This window comes from Tetrao urogallus (genome assembly GCF_951394365.1).
Source record: "Tetrao urogallus genome assembly, chromosome: 8".
Taxonomy (NCBI): Eukaryota; Metazoa; Chordata; class Aves; order Galliformes; family Phasianidae; genus Tetrao; species Tetrao urogallus.
This window is the reverse complement of record NC_136821.1, coordinates 14,485,325-14,502,042: the sequence shown is the minus strand read 5'-3', so window position 1 is coordinate 14,502,042 and position 16,718 is coordinate 14,485,325. Positions and strand designations below refer to the sequence as shown.

The 16,718-nt window shown below is 61.5% G+C and overlaps 2 protein-coding genes across 2 annotated transcripts; one reads left to right on the top strand and one right to left on the bottom strand.

Annotated features, from left to right (window-relative positions):
* Positions 1–969: 969 nt before the first annotated feature.
* LOC306949260 (C-X-C chemokine receptor type 1-like) lies at positions 970–2,046 on the top strand (the record flags this gene model as incomplete). The annotated part of the gene is made up of 1 exon (XM_079539113.1): positions 970–2,046. One exon carries the CDS (start codon positions 970–972, stop codon positions 2,044–2,046), a length of 1,077 nt encoding a protein of 358 aa, XP_079395239.1.
* Positions 2,047–3,556: 1,510 nt separating this feature from the next.
* On the bottom strand, positions 3,557–7,189 carry RUFY4 (RUN and FYVE domain containing 4; the record flags this gene model as incomplete). Its single annotated transcript, XM_079539225.1, has 7 exons — positions 3,557–3,869; positions 4,320–4,466; positions 5,120–5,226; positions 5,299–6,112; positions 6,210–6,353; positions 6,454–6,825; positions 7,137–7,189. 7 exons carry the CDS (start codon positions 7,187–7,189, stop codon positions 3,557–3,559), a joined length of 1,950 nt encoding a protein of 649 aa, XP_079395351.1.
* Between the last annotated feature and the right edge of the window lie 9,529 nt (positions 7,190–16,718).

Sequence of the window (16,718 nt, the reverse complement as noted above, 5' to 3'; positions counted from 1 at the left end):
CCCACGGCTATCGGAGTCCCACAAACAGGCAGCACCACATGCATCCCGGGTGCGGCGTGCCCTGGGCTGGGGGTGCTGGAAAGGTGCCCCCTTGACTGCCGCTTCCTCTTCGCACTGCAGAAGGTTTTGCAACCTTGCTTCCTCCCTGCGCTGCATAAAGCAGCGGTGTCAGCTCTGGATCAGGGTCACTTAGGTGTGGGACCCGGTGGCAGCAGTGGGTCCACGTCCCCGCACTCCCCAGGGGCTCTGTTTTGGGGTGACAGCAGGGGACATCCTGTGGCAACCCTCAGCCAGGCCTTGGAGCAACCAAATCTGGGAGCTGGGAAGGGGAGAAGATTTGGGGTGCAGCAGAGGCAGCGAGTGGCGGGTGAGTGCCTGGGATGCTTAGCTTTGGGGTGCAATGGGGCACCCTACTAACCTGGACAAGGGGTGCAGGGAGGGCTCCACATAGTGTAAACCCAACTCCACGTAGGGTAACCCCAACCCTGGGGGGATCTGGTATCCCCAAATAGTTCTCTGTGTGGGATTGGGAGAGGAAATGGGGACTTCCCCTTCTGTGGACAGAAATCTGGCCCCAGAGGAACTGCAAGGAATTTGGGTGGGGAATCAGAAGAAGCCAAAAATACAGTGGGGAGAAGCGTTTTTCCTCTGCTCCGGGTACTGTGGTGCGCTCGGGGAGCTGGCACGGGAACTGTTTTTAGGGAGAGCATTGGGATTCAAAGAACTCACACCAACCAGGGGGACTCAGAAGTGCTCCTTCATTGGGGATAGACTTGGAGGGGACAGGAGAGGGGCAGTGCTGAGGTGAAGGGGTGCATACGGGGCTGTTGGGCAGGGGGATGTGTGGGGGTGGTGTCCAGGCATGGTTCACTGTATGGTGCAGTGAAGTTATGGGGTGTGGGAGAGCAGTGGGGGCTGGAGGTGCTGGAGGTGCCCTGAGCCCACACTGCTTTGCGCTTTGCAGGCAAAATGGGGACATTTTATGCTGACGAACTCTTTGACATCTTATACAACTACACTTCTGACTATGGCAACTACAGCCTGGCTTTGCCTGACATCGATGGCTCCTCTTCCCCATGCCGTAATGAAGGCTCCGTAGCCAACAAATACTTGGTAGCCTTCATCTACTGCTTGGTCTTCCTCCTCAGCATGGTGGGCAATGGGCTGGTGGTGCTGGTGGTCACCTCCAGCCACATGAATCGCTCCGTCACCGACATCTACCTGCTCAACCTGGCTGTGGCTGACCTGCTCTTTGCTCTCAGCCTGCCGCTCTGGGCCGCCTACTGGGCCCACGAGTGGGTTTTTGGCACCGTCATGTGCAAAGCCATCTCGGTGCTGCAGGAATCCAACTTCTACAGCGGCATCCTGCTGTTGGCTTGCATCAGCGTGGACCGCTACTTGGCCATCGTCTACGCCACCCGTGCTGTCACCGAGAAGAGGCACTGGGTGAAGTTTGTCTGTGTGGGCATCTGGGTGTTTTCGGTGCTGCTCTCCCTGCCCGTGCTGCTGTTCCGCGAGGCGTTTGTCTCAGACCGCAATGGCACGGTTTGCTACGAGCGCATTGGCAATGAGAATACCACCAAGTGGAGGGTGGTGCTGCGGGTGCTGCCGCAGACCTTCGGCTTCGCCCTGCCCCTCCTGGTCATGCTCTTCTGCTATGGTGTCACCGTGCACACCCTCCTGCAGACCAAGAACGTCCAGAAGCAGCGTGCCATGAAGGTCATCCTAGCTGTGGTGCTGGTCTTCCTTGTCTGCTGGCTGCCCTATAACATCACGCTGGTGAGCGACACTCTCATGAGGACGCATGCCATCACCGAGACCTGTGAGAGGAGGAAACACATCGACACAGCCCTCTCCATCACGCAGGTCCTTGGTTTTGCCCACAGTTGCATTAACCCCATCATCTATGCCTTCATCGGGCAGAAGTTTCGCAATAGCTTCCTCAAGATCCTGGCACAGCGCGGCTTCATCAGCAAGGATGCTGTGGCACGCTACGGCCGCACCTCCTACACTTCCACCTCTGGCAACACCTCCACCACCCTCTGAGCTCCACTGCTCCCCAAGACCTGGTGCATGCAGTCCTGGCACCCAACACACCCCAGCATCCTAACCGAAGACACAGCCTTGGGCAGTAGGCACGGCCCCCTGGCAAACAGATGGGTGTTACTGTGGGCTGCACATGGCCACACTGCACATGCAAAGGCACATCAGCATGGGGGGTCCCAATGGAAAGATGCTGAACACTGCCCACTCTCCCTGCGCTTTGGGATAAAGCTTGTGACTTTGAGGACATCACGGCCCCGGTGTGGCAATGATAGCTGCCCAGCAATAAAGGAGGTGGCAAGTTTTTCCACACTTGTATGGCTCTGACTGGGGGGTGACAGGAGGGGTTGGGGCACGTCTCCAGGGCACTTCTCAGCCACGGCACTTCCTGGGGACAGTGAGTGCGGGAAAGTGCTGTTACCCAAGAGGCTGTTGCAGAGGGTTTGCATCCTGCACGTCCCTCAAGGGGACCACAACCTGGCGTCACTCTGTGCCACCACTGAGTCCTTCCGTAGCGTAGGGTCTGTGTGTCACCTCTGTGCACCTGGGAACACAGCTGGGGTCAAACTCTCACCACCCCCTTCCCAGTACCCATTTGAACTCAAATAAAGCAAATCCCTGCAAAATCCTTTAGTGGCTGTTCCCTGTCCTTGGTGATGCTGAGCTAGCCCTGTCTCCCCTCTGCAATCCACAAAGGTGGTAGCATCTGGGACACCCCCTGCCCACAGCGCTGCGTTGTGCAAAGAGCCAGGAACCTGCCCCTTGCACAACCGGGATGGGGCAGAGGGAGATTTCCGCACTGGCTTGGGCAACTGGGGCTGGTACCAGAGCAAAGAGAGGCTTGTGGCCCAGCTTGGGTCCCTCCTGCCACCTCATATGTGATCTGACATCATGGTCCCTGTCCCAGCATCCCCCAGCATTTCTCTATTGGGGTCCCACTCCACTCCTCTGTCATCCATAACACAGCTTCCTGGGATCCTTAATCCTAAGGATATCAGAGATGTGTGGGATAGAGGAGAGGCTGGGAACAGTATATGAAGGTTCCTGGCACTGAGGGAGGAGGAATTGAGTTGGACAGAGACAGCAGGGGGCTTGCACGGAAGCAAAGCAGCAGATCAGGGCCAGCCCATCACCTTTATGTCTGGGAAAGGTCTTGCTCAAGCGGTGCCTGGCAGGAAACCAAGGCTGTTGGCTAAGAGCCCTCTCCCCTTGCATACTCCCTGCGTCAGGATGGGGTGAAGCCTGTCCTCGGCAGAGACACCCCATAAACAGACAGTCCCCCCAAGGAGGGCTCAGACTTCCCCATAGCAGCATGCCCATTCCCAATGCCCCTCAGGGCATCAAAGCAGCAATGGCGGATTGATGACACTGGAGCCACTGGGATGTCAGCACTGGGTTGTTTCTTTCTCCATGGGCCAGCCATGCAAAAGACATCACAACCTGAAAACCAGAGCAGCAGGACCTACCCGCTGGCCCCATGTCCCAGGCACAGCAGGTTGAATGTCCTCCCAGCTCACATAGCCTGTGGGTGCCTTTGCTGGTAGCAGAGCAGGCAGCATCGCCCCTGCTTCCCCATGTCCACGGAGCACGCGTGGCACACCTTGCCCTGGCACAGCCTGCTGAGAGAGCAGATGGTAGGTGTGTGGTGGTGGTTGGTATCCCTGCTATGTTCCCCGGTGTCCTCCCGTGCCCACCTGCAGCTGTACCGCCGGGACAGGAGGCGAAAATCCTTGCCACAGCGGGCACACAGCCCCACATCACGGGGCGCTGGGCTGGGTGCTGGTGGTTCAATGCCCTCTGTCTTCTGCCACAGTGCATCCTTCTCCCTGCAAGGAGGGGATGGGTCACCCTTGATGAGATACTGTGCCACTGCAGGTGGGTTGCATGTGCAATCAGTATGTGTGTGTGCGCTCCTGTGTTTGATAGGCTCCATGCAACAGCCCCTCTGCAGCTGCTGGCTGTGCCCAGATTTATCCCATAAATCCCATAAACCTACATATGACAGTGTCCCTGCTGTTGTATCTGCACTGCTCATGCAGTGTGAGGTGTCTGGGAACACAGTCTGATGTGAGTGACCCAAGGTTGGCACCAAAGTTGGGCACCCAAGATGGGCACCGAACCTCCCCATGGTGGCAAGTGGGATTTCCCTGGGCTTTGGTGCCCTCCTCTGGGCAAAGAGCTTTGGGAGCAATCGTGTATGTGTGGCTGCACACCCACTGGAGGGGGTGGCAGGATGTATACAAAGGGCAGGTGAGGGGGCAGGGCCCTGCTCTCACCGCAGCAGTTCCAGCAGCCGCCCCTTCATGTCGCGGATGAGCTCCTGCTGCCGTGCCTGCTCTGCGCCACGCATGGCCTCCCGCTCCTGCACCTCCCGCTGCGTCCGCTGCAGGGCTGATGCCCAGCGCTCCCCGTCCTGACGAGCCCTGGCATTGGGGCAGGTGTGGCACCTTTGAGCCCAGCCCCAGGGTGGCAGTGGGGAGAAGGTCTGCCTGTCCCTCTGGTGGCCACTTCTCCATCCATTCCTAAAGCCATCCACTGTCCATCCTCACAGCCATCTTAACATCCACCCTAGCTGTCCATCCATCCTTCCCCAAAGCCATCCCTTTGTCTTTCTGCCCATCCATCTATCCATCCATCCCTTCATCCATCCCTTCATCCATCCCTTCATCCATCCCTTCATCCATCCCTTCATCCATCCCTTCATCCATCCATCCATCCATCCATCCATCCATCCATCCATCCATCCATCCATCCATCCATCCATCCATCCATCATTCTCTCCATCTGCTCACCCAATCTTCATCCCTTCATCCCTCTGCTTACCCATCCAATCACCCCAAATCACCCCATCTCTCCCTCCATCTGCTCACCCCAGATTAATTCCCCTATCCCTCTGCCCACTGATGCATCCATTCTTTCACCTACTCATCAATCCCCAAACTTCTACCTGCTTCCCTTCCCAACTCCATCTCTCCCTCTCCACATCTCTCTCCCTGCCCATCCCCTGGCTCAAAGTGGGGCACCAAGGGTGACCCCTGCAGCATGTAGGGCACCCTGCAGTTTGTCCTGTCCCCACCTGCTGAGCTGCTCCTGCAGCCGCACCACCTCCTCCCGCAGGGTCTGGATCTGCTGCTTGCTCTGCAAGGCTTCCTCCCGTGTTGCTGTGACCAGGGCCGTGAGTCGCTGGGGGATAAGCAGGGCTCAGGCCTCTTAGACCGACATCCCACAGTGGGACACCCCATGGCTCGCCCATACCATTGCCATGCCAGCAGCCGTGCTGGGGTCCCCCTCTTCCTGATTGTCCATCAGTGGGCCATGGGAGAGCTCCAGTGCCCGCCGCAGCACCTCCTCCAGGGCGGCCATCTGGGCTGGGGCGTCTGTCTGTCCCCGTGCCTGCATTGCAGCCTGGCACTCCTGCAGGCGCGAGGTCAGCATTGCCACTTCTGCCATTGCCTCATCCAGGCGTGCTGCCCGCTCCTCCGCCACCTCCCGCCACCGCCGAGCCTCCTCCTGCGCCTGTGCCAGCCCCCCCGGGCCACCTGCCGCCTCGGCCAGTGTTCGGCTGAGGAAGGCGTTGGTGTCCCGCAGCGCCTCAGCCTCAAGGGCCCACAGCCGGACCTGCCGGGCGCTGTGCTCCTCTTTCTGCCGGTGCTGCCGCTCCTCCTGTTCCAGCTGGGCACGCCAGGCCTCCTCCCGCCGCCCCAGCTCGGCACGCAGCTGAGACACCTGTGCTCGCAGGGATGCCTCCATCGCACTATGGGCTGGAGAGCCGGGTGTGAGCCCCGGGTCGGGTGTTGGGGTCAGGCTGGGATCCGCGTTGGTGCTACACTGTGCCTCAGCAGTGCTGGGCATGTCCTCCTCCTTTTCGTTGTCCTCCGTGTCTTCCTCTCCATTCTCTTCTGCTTCCACATCATCCTCCTCCTCACCCCCTGCCCATGGGCTGGGACAGGCTGGCATCCCATGGGGCACTGCAACTGGCTGGGTGATGCCATCAGGACATCTATGTACCCCTGTGCTGCTACCTTCTGTCTGCAGGGTCATCTTCAGCACGCTGGGCCGCACCAGTGTCCTAGAGGGGACATGGGGCTCAGGGCCACCAAGGCAGCGATGTTGAGCTCCAGGTGTCCCCATTCTCTCTGGCATCCCCCCATGTGCCCAGCACTCACTCAGAGAACATGGGCCAGGCAGTGTCCAGGTCAGCCCTGTGCAGGGCCAGGTGGAAGGTGATGCCATCCAGCTCGTACAGGCTGCCCAGTATCTCAGCCCGCCGCTGGGGACTCAGGAAGGGGCTGCGGGCGTAGTACCACTCACTGCAACCAAATAGAATCTCACACACCCTCTTCGAGCACACAGAGCAGGGAGCCATGCCTTGCAGTGGCACAGCCAACCCTGTGCTCCCCATGCTCTCACCTGAGGCTCTCGGGGTCGAGCAGGCAGAGTTGCAGGGACTCGGCTAGCTGCCGGTGCACCAGGCAGTAGCGCAGGAAGGCACGGCCTCTGCCCACAGGGGTCTTCAGCTGGAGGGAAGCAGGGCCGATGCAGCACTGCCATGCCAACCTGCACCCCCAGCACAGCCCGTGCACCGTGCATCCAGCGTCTGTGACCATGCTCACCCAGTGGGTGCCCTGTGAGCCCCCTCCACTGGCCCATGCCCACCTTGTCCAGCGAGGTGACGAAGCGGATGCCCTCGTGCTCCTGCCGACGCTGTGCCAGGCCCTGGCACAAGAAGTCCCAGTAGTCCTTGCGCTGCCCAAAAAAGCTCTTCTTCTCCTTGAGGTCAAACTGGAAGAGACACGGGCTTACTAGGAGGGTCCCTGTGCTGCCCAGCCTGTCTCTGTGGTACTCAGCTGGCTTCCCCAGTCAAACCCCACATGGCTGGGGACAGCTCCATTTGCTGGCTTTGTGCCTCATTTTCCCCTCTTGTTGCACACACCACAACAAATGCTCCACATATGGGTGCAGGTGAGGCCAATCCTCATGCCCACCCACCTGTATGGCTGGGGATGCCCACAAACAGATGACATCATCCAGGGTTCCCCAGAATGCTTGGCATGAGGACCCTCTACTACCAGCGCTCCCCAGGGGGGGCATACCTGCAGTAGGAATTCCAGCTGGGCACAGAGGCTGTGCAGCTCCCGGCTGCCATCCGTCACCGGCAGGTTCTGCTCCCTGTAGCTTCGATTCAGCTCAGCAATGGTTTCTGCAGGGCAACAGGGATGAGCTGGCACGGCTCGGGCAGCCTGCCCAGCCCCACGTCCTCCCTGCTTCCAGCTTGGGGATTTCTGCCCGAGGGCAAAAGAGGAACCAGCGGAGGGATGGAGAGGCGGAGCGGCAGGAGCAAGGGGCACAGACAGCGGTGGCTGTGGGGTGGTTTGAGGGTGCCTGTGGGGACACACAGGCACGGGACATGCTGGCACACTTACTCTGCAGGTCCTTGATGACGCGTCTGAGCTCCCCGTCCCCTGCCATGGCTCCAGCTCTGGACCTCTGCAAAGGCAGGGGCACCCATTAGAGGTGCTGAGCTGGCTTGTACCACTGCACCCCCAAATTCCAGCTTGGCCTCCCACTGCCCCACTGATGGAGACTTATACTCCCCTGGCTCTACACTGGGGCTGCTTTCTGCTAAGGTAAGAAGGGGGGTGGGCTCGGGCACCCCTTTCCCTGCCCACGCCACCCCATTCATGTGGGGCATTGAATGGGCGAAGGTGCTCCACCATGTGCCCATCTGCTGTCCATGTGCCTTGATCCAAAATGCCCATGGGCTCTGCCCCATGGCATGGCCAGCTCATCCCAAGCCTCTGCCCCATTCCTCAGATGCTACAGGGACTGAGCCCCCCACCCTGTCCCCATCCCTATTCCCAACTCCCTCCCCTAGTATTCAGGATGTGGGTATAGCATGGGGGAAGCACTGCTTTTGTTTCTGCTCTCGCTTCCCTTGCTCACCTCATGATCAGTGCATGGGGCCCCTGATTCCCCTTCCCTTGTCAGGAAGAGAGGGCGCAGGGCCCACAGCATGCAGACCCTCAAAATGAGTCCCCTGCTGGGCAGAGTCCCCCTGGCACAGCGTGCTGCCTGCAGGGGTGGCATGGCATTTGGGAGTGTGGTAGACTTGCTGTGGGGGGCATAGAGCTAGGGGGTGGCACCAAGGGGACAAGACGAGGAGCAGTGCCCATAGGGGTAGCACATCTGTAGGGCTAGTCGCTACAGGTGGTGGCTGGCCATGGCAGGGAGGGACAGCAGGACGCCTGGCTTCCCATCCCAGTGCCCTTGGGTGCCCTTGGATGTGTGTTCCCTTCCGCCTGCCCTGCCCACGCCTATGCCTATGCCTATGGCCATGCCCATGCTTCAGTTCTCCCTGGACAGAGCTGCCCCTTACCTGGAGAGCTGTGGGTGCCCTGAGGTGCTGCTGGGTGCTGCTCTCCTCTCACTGCTCCACACGCCCACACTCCTTCTCCTTTTGTACCTTGGCCAGGAGGAAGTGCTCAGGATGGGAGCGGCTGAGTCCCCTCCATGCCCCACACAGCCCCACATTTCTGCCCCACCTGCCCCAGCTCCTAGGTTTTGGGGTGCTGAGTTGATGGGTGCTCCCCTTACCAAGCCCTCCTGCCTGGTGTTCTGGAGTGGGGAAAGCACACTGCCAGGCCTGGAGGGACCCCAATCCTTTCTATGGCAAGGGGGGCACATGGTTTGGGAATGCTTTGAGTGTCACCCTTCTGCTTCTGGGGAGGGGGCTGAGGAACCATGTTGAGTTCAGGGAAGCCACAAGAGCTGCCACATCCCTTGGCAAAATGACCCCCCCCCCCCCCCCCAAAAGCCCCCAGGAACAATATCCCTTGGTTACAGAGCCCTGTTGGGAGCCCAGTGCTCCACAGAAGGCCCACAGCCCCCCTACATCCTGTCCTCTGCCCCAGCCCCCCATACCCCTACCTTTAACGCCGGGGGGGGCTGGGAGAACAACCACCCCCATCCAGGGCCTGAGCTCGGCACCGAAGTGAAAGCAGGAAGTGGTGCTGAGCGGGGGCTGGCCGCTTTTCTGATGAGTGTCAGGATGTGAAGTGCCCCCCCTTGCCCCCATCACCCCACATCACCCTGCAAGGTTGCACCCCACACTGGGGGGGTCATGAGCTGTGTGGATGGATGCACACGTGTGTGCCATGGTCCCCCCAACGGCATCCCATCCCCAGCTCCCCTTCTCCTGGAGTGCCACCCAGTAGCAGTGTCCCTGTCCCTGAGGGGGTGTGCTGGTGGGCCGTGGGGGGGGGGGGGCACACATTACCCGCCCGCCCTTGGCGCGGGTGCAATTCAATTAACGAGGCCTGGCCCGTGCTCAGCGCAGCCAATAACGCTAATGGCTCGGCACAGGCCTGGCTCTGCACAGCGGGGGGGTTCAGGGGCCATCTGCTAATTAATTAAAAGGGGGTGGGGGACAGTGCAGCCAGTGGTGATGTCACCTCCCTGCTGCTTGGGGCATGGGGCTGCGCCCTGGTCCCCCCCCGCTCCCAAAATCGTCCCTCTGCCCACCCTGGGGCACATAGAGGACTCCCCAAGTCCCTTCCCATCTGCCCCTGCCATGGGGTTTGAGGGTCTTGGGGCCAGGGAGGGGCCCTGAATGATGGCAGGGACCTCCCCTCCTGTGTCTTGGGAAGAACCATAGGGAAATTGAGGCACAGCTGAGTGCACAGAGGAGGCTGCGCTCAAAGAGCTTTACAGCTCTCACACATCTACAAGACAAGGGGCTGGGGGGGCACTGCCAGCGTCCAGCACCCACCCCATAGAAGGACCTGGTGCGTGCAGAGGGGCTGACAAAAACACGAGGTGGGGGGGTTAATCCAGACGTGAGGGGGGGGACGGGGAGGAGGAGGAGGAAGGGGAGGAGGAGGAGGAGAAGGAGAAGGAGAAGGAGGGGGAACGTGGCGGAGCTGGCTCCCTCCCAAGCACTGCAGGACATGGGCGGGCACGGTGCTCCCTGCCTGGCTGCCAGCGCGCAGGCGACACTGGGGGACCAGCAAGGGGGGGGCAGGGCCTGGTGGGACCGCAGCCCCCAGCCCATTGCCGCACAGTCCCGTGCCTATTGCTGGGCACCTTCCGGGCACCGCAGCCCGGTACAGCCGGGGGGCACAGCCGGGTTTGGCTGGCTCCCCGCTGCCATCAGTGCCCCCTCGTGGGCTGGGTGACCCCTGCGCAGGGGCACCATGACCCGCCTGAGCTGGTGCTTTGCCACCTTGGTTCGCTGGGGGAAATACCTCGTATCCTGCCTCCTGCCCTGCCGCGCCTGCCGGCACACTGAGGTAAGCGGTGCCACGAGTGCACGGTGCCCCGGGTCGTGGTGGGGGCTGCAGGGGGAGCATGGAACTGGGGAGGGCTCTGGGGGTGCACAGAGACGGGGCGGGGTGGGGGTGGGGGGGCAGTTGGCTGTAGGCATCAAGGGGTTAAACCGTGTGCGTGCATGTATGTGTGTGTGTGTGTGCACAGGGGCTGGGGGCATGTCCTTTGTCCCTCCTTGTGTCTCCTGGCACAGCACTGTGACCCCCCCCCCCCCCCCCACTTTATAACCTGCATCCCTGTGCGCCTGGCGTGTGCTCTGGGATCCCTCTGTCCTTACAGCACCTAGAATGAGGGAACCTCGTGCATGCTGTGAGGAGAACCTATGAAGCAACCAGCACTGGGGAGGTCCCCATTCCCATACAATGCCAGGTGTGCTCAACATCCCTGTCCTCAGCAAAGTGCCCTGTGCCTGAGGGCAACCAATGTGTGCGGAATCCCTGTGCCAAAAGATCACCCCATGTGGGGCATCCATGTCCCCACCATCACCCAGTGTGGAGGACACCTGTGCCCACACAGCACCCTGTCCTCATCGTTGTGTTACCCTTCTGTGTCCCTGCATGGAGTGTATATGTGAGCTTGTTGCTGTGGGATGCCCATGTGGGCACGCATGGGACACGTGGCATACACCTATGTGTGTGCAGGATGGGTACCCAAGGGCAGTGTGGGGGCACTGCTGCTGGAAGCAGGTGGGGGTGGCTTGGGGACACAGTGGCCGTGGGCAGGACCCCACCAATGATATACTTATGCTGCCCTTATGCATGGAAGGGGGTGTGAGCATGGGGTGCGCCTGCCTCACTGGTACACACAGGGGGATTCTCTGTGTAGTGCACCCTGCTAGGAAAATGAACCCTAAATCATGCTGACAGGCAGTGTCCCCATGCCCCCCTCTCCCCCTTGTCCTCGCTGCATGCCCCTGTCCCTGCCCTTATGCAGGTCCCAGGCTTGTCCCGGCGCTGAATGGGACGCCGTGATTTATGGGGGGCGGGGACCCCGTTTTCCCCAGGGGCTTTCATTTGCGGGCAACAACGAGAAGCTGTAGTAAAGGATGGGGGTGTGGGGGGATGTGTGTACGGACAGGCGCTCCCCGCTGTCTCCATCCCTTGCCCTGCGTGTCCCCTACCGTCCTGACTCACCCCCCCGTGCTGCCACCCGCCTGAGCGCAAGGCTGCGGGACTCACCGCCGGCCTCCTCCCCCCGCGGCTGCGGGGAGGTGCCGCGCAGCACCCGAATCCCACCCTACAGAGCTGAGGGGCTGCCCAGCCGTTTCCCGTCCTGCCCCCCCTGCGAGGCCCCCAGCTCGGCGCAGCTTTGGCACAGCGCTGCTCCCTCCCCGGCTCTCCCATCCCGGGACCACCCAGGGGACAATCGCCCCCCCACCCCCCCACTCCGCCGCCACTTCCCGCAGCCTTTTGGGAAGGGGGAGTGGGGGTCTCGCTGCTAGCCCCCCCCAGGGCTCCGCGGTGGGTGCTGCGGGGGGTTGCTCCGGGAGGGCGCTGCCCCCTCTTTGTCCCCCAGCTATATGGGGGCCGGGGGGGGGGGGGGGGTTTGGGGCCGGGGTTGGGGGGGTCGGGGGCGGGCCGGGCGGGCGGAGCGAGCGGGACGGCTGCGGGCGGTGCGGCGGGGCTGCGGGGCAGCATGACCGGGCTGTGCCTCTCCTGCCTGCTCTGGGTACGGCTCCGGGACCAGGGGCGCGGGGTGGGGAGTGCTGTCGCGGGGAGGGGGGGGGCAGGGAGCAGCGGCGGTGGTGGAGCGGGAGCGGGTCGGGAAAAGCGGGACAGAGCGCTGCGCTGGCGCTGGGACCCCAATCCCCCGCAACACCGAGCGGTGGGGGCGGCCCGGGGGTGGGGGCATCCGGTGAGCGGCTAGGGCTGGGGAGGGGGGGGGGAACAGCTCGGGGACTGCGTGGCGGTGGGGAGCGGGCGGTGGGGGGGGCGAAGGACGCTGGGCTGGATGAGGAGGGGGTCTCCGAGGGGGTGTTGTTGGGACTGGGGGCTGTTTCTCTGTTATGACCATCCGGGATTCCACTGCGGTCCTCGTAGTCCGCTGTCCCTCGGCACTGGGAGGCGGGGAACCGGGCAGACTGGGAGCTGCCGGGGAATGCTAGGGGCTTGCGGCTCTGAGCCCCCACCCTCCGGGCCATCTGTGCTCCGGGGTCCCCCATGCTCCGGGCTGGGACCCCGGTGCCCAACCCCCTCCCCTCCCCAGCCCGGTTTTGCAGCCCCAGCAGAAGTGGATGGAGCAGGCGGGTGCCCCGATCACCCGGGGGGAGGCAGCCCCCCTTCCGGCCCGCACCTCTCTGCAGTGCTGGGCAGTGAACCCAGGAGTCCATGCAGCTGGCACCTCTCCCCGGGGCCTCATCCAGCCCATGGGCCCCTCCCAGCATCCCTGGGTCCCTCTGCTTCGGGGGCCGTGGGTAGGGTTGTCTATCCTGTCTTCTCCTCCCCTCCCACTCCCACCATCCCCTCTATTTGGTGACATGGGTCTCAAGGTGACATCCCCAGACGGTCCTCACCCCCCATAAGTGCCCCCCAGCCCTGGGGACAGGGATGATGCTCAGATCCTGCCAGCTAGAGGCCGGATCCTGTACGTTCCATGGGTTGGTGACACCCCCACCGGCGTGTTGGCAATGTGACAAATGGAGGGGGTCTCCATGGGGTGGGAACAGAAGGGGCTGTGCTTTCCCTAATGAGGATAATTACCGTTAACAAAGCAGAGCGGGGGCTGAGGTGGAGATGTGCATGCAGGATACACATTGGAATCCCCGGGGGGTCCCTGGGAGCAGGGGGCACTACCTCTTCCCGGGACACCCTGCAGCGTGGGGGGGAGGAGGGGGGGGGCTGCTTTGCATATGCAAACGAGCTCATGGCATCGGGAGGCCTCGCTGTCACCCAGCAACTGTGGCGTGGGAGCCCCAGCCGGGGGAGCACTGAGCCCAGGGGCTTGGGCAGCCATGGGGGAACTTAGCTGCTAGGGAGGATGTCCATAGAATGCACAAGGTGCACTCACACACATATGCACGGCCTTTGTGCCCCCACCTTATGTCCCCATGTGCGTATTGGGCAAACTGGGAAAACTGGGGCAGGAGGGGGTGGTACCCACACTTGGGTGCTCCCTGCAGTGCCGGCCCAGGGGGAGTGCAGGGTTTGTGGGGCCTCTGCTTAATCCTATTAGTCCTGGCTTGAAAAGGCGTATTTGTGGCTCTCACATCTTCATCGGACGGTGGGTGGGTGGGCATGGCTGGCATGCTGCCATGGATGTCCCCTCCCTCAGTCTGGGATGTCCCCCCTATATGGCATCCCAGATCTGTGCCAGCATCCTTGTTTCCTGCTGTCTCCATGTCCTGCTGTCCCCATACCCACACTCACAGCTCCCTTGGACTATAGTGGGCAGTGTGGCCATGGGGACACTTCCCTAAATGTGCCTCCCCCCTCCCCTCCCATGTCCCTGCCCAGCGCACATCCACAGCACAGCTTTACACCACGGTGCCCACTGCACGCACACCGATGGTGTGTGTGCATGCTTGGGTGTGCACGTGCACACACGTTTGTATGTGCACACTCACTGTGCTTGCACGCCAGTTTGCACAAGCTTCTTGATGCATTCAGACGTGCTCACACACGTGAGCAGACCTGCAGACATGCACACACCCCCAGAAGCACAGACGTGCAGTTGCATGCGCACACAAATGCACGCACACTGCTGCATGCGGGGACACACCAACGCACACGTATGTGCACACACATGTAAGTGTATACGCACATCTGCGTGCGTGCACCCACACTTCCAATTGCGGACATGTGTGCATGTGGGCGTGCCCGTGCGTGTGCACACGCGTGTGCGCGCACACGCACACACAAGTGTTCAGTGCACCGCCAGGGGGCGGCAGAGACTATTTAAAGGGGCCGCGGCTCCGGGGGTGATCGTTGGCACCCCTTGCCGCGTGGCCGGGCACAAGGTGAGGATTACCCCGGGGAGGAGAGGGGGGCTGAGAGCAGATGGAGGCAGATCCCAGCCCAGAGGGAACCGAGCAGGGCAGAGCTCGCCATAGGGCGGGGCAAAAGTTAGGGGTGCTGATTTGTTCCCGTGTCCTGCAGCCCCAGGACCTGGAGTCTCCCCCGGCTCACGCCTTCAAGATGACGAGCTTCAAGAAGGTGAAGGCGTGCGGGATCTGCCGGCAGGCCATCACGCGCCAGGGCAGCACCTGCAGAGGTGAGGGGACGGGAGTGCGTGTGAGCGAGACGATGCAGCGGTGCTTTTGCACGCTTCTGCATGCGATTGTGAGTGAGCCGAGCGTGCATTGAGCGTGCAGTGGTGTTGTTCCAGGATCACGTGTGTGGATGCTCACGCCCCTGCTGTTTCTAGTGGCCCTGTCCCCCTCGAGGCCACAGTGGCACACGCGGTGACGTGTCCCCCTGCACGTGTGTGGCGGTGCTGAGCCCCGTGCGAGGGGTGGTGGGAGGAAACGTTCCAGGTCGCGGGAACAATGTGGCTTCCTGTGTTCCCTGAACTGCAGGAAATGATCCCGGGGGGGACGGGGCCTCAGGGAGGGAGGCAGTGTGGCCATGGAGCATGCTGCACAGGGACCCTCGTGTCCCTTTGGGATGGCATGATGGGGAGCTCCTGGTGTTGCCGGTGGGTCAGCATCCCATACAGCCCCACTATGTATGTGCACAGCTGTGCACAGCTGTGTCTGCGCACATGTACATGTGCAAGAGATCGCAAGCTGTGTTTGCATGCATTTATGCTATTAATCTCTGAGCAGAGGCACGGTGCCTTTGGCACACTGTCATTGTGGGTGGATGGATCACACATGTGGTGTTCATGCATCTGGCTGTGTGTGTGCACATGTGCAAGGTGTGTGCCTCTATGCACCCGCAGTGTGCATCTCTGTGCTCTGTGCCCAGTACTGTTGCTGCCTGTGTCCCCCCATGGGTGGCCACCCTGTCCAGCCCCCGTGAGCAGCCCTGTGGCCATGTCCCCACTGACCCCTTCTCCCCTCCCACAGGCTGCAAGCTCTCCTGCCACACCAAGTGCCAAAGCAAGGTAAGGCTGGCACCTCGTGGAATGCCCCGCTTTGCATGGGAGGGGCTATGGATGTCTGGGGGAGTACTGGGGTCCATATCCCCACTGGGTGGGTGCTCACTTTGGTGTCTGATTGGAGTGGCATTCGTGTCACCTACATGTATGTCTGATGAGGATTCTCATGTGGCTAATATGGGGTTGTGCACAGTAGGGCATCGCACCCAAAATGCTGGCCCTGTGCACAAGGGAAGCCTGTGGCTGGCTGCAGTTTGTGAGCCTCCGTCACCCTTCCTGTGCTTGCTGGAGGCTGGAGAACCTCCCATGCGGTGCTTCTGAGGGGTTGCATGCATGGGGCTGAGGCCTTCTGTGAAGCTCTGCTGGGCCAGTGCCCAGGGAGGGGCTCCTCGGGCCAGGCGAGCAGCCAGCTGACTCACACCGCTTGTTATTGTAGGGTCTCCAGGGAGGGCATGTGTGGGGAGGGGGCTTGGCACAGTGAGAAAACAGCCTCACATCCACCTGAAGCACCTCAGATTTAACCCCTGAGCCCCCAGAGTTGGGGAATGAGACTACCCCAGGATGTGTGGTACTTTGTGCCCCAGTGCTTCCTCCTCCTGCCCTGGAGATGCTGCTGAACCCGCAGCACCCCTGTTTGCTGCTGTCTCTGGAACCCCCCAGTGTTGTTGTGGCCACTTCACAAGTTACTTTGGGGGGACCTGCCCTTACCTCTCCTGCCGCCCCCCTTTTGACCCCATTCAGCTAAAAACTCCACATGGATAGGGTACAGTGGGAAGTGGGGGGTGTACTGGGGACCCTGGAGTGGCCATGGGGACAGGGGTGGCAGGCAGGGCTGGCAGGGTGCCCGCAGCCTGCGGGTGGCATTGGGGGGGCCGGGGCAGACGCACAGACATCATCTGGGAAGCACGAAGCCGTTCCCATGCCCATGTAAGGCCCTTCTTGCACCCGGCCCCTCCACTCGGGGATTTTTCCTTGCTTAGCAAACCTTCCCCCCTCCCTCTGACGAGACCGACGGCTGGACACTGACGTGCATCTGAGCCCCGCAGTCCACCTCTGCCATCCCTCCTTGCACTAAAGCTCCCTACTCAGAGCTGCAGCTTCCTTTAAAAGTGGGGGAACTGAATCACAGAGCCCAGCCTGGCCATGTGAGATCCCTTGGGTCCCATCCTCATCCCTGTGTGTGCTAAAATATCTATGCAAGAACATCTCATGTGTGTGTGCACATTGCACGGCAGTGCACTGGGGCTGATCTTTCTCCACTGGCTACGCTCCAAACCCAGGTTGTTTTCCAAGTACCCCCTGCAGGAGCTTGG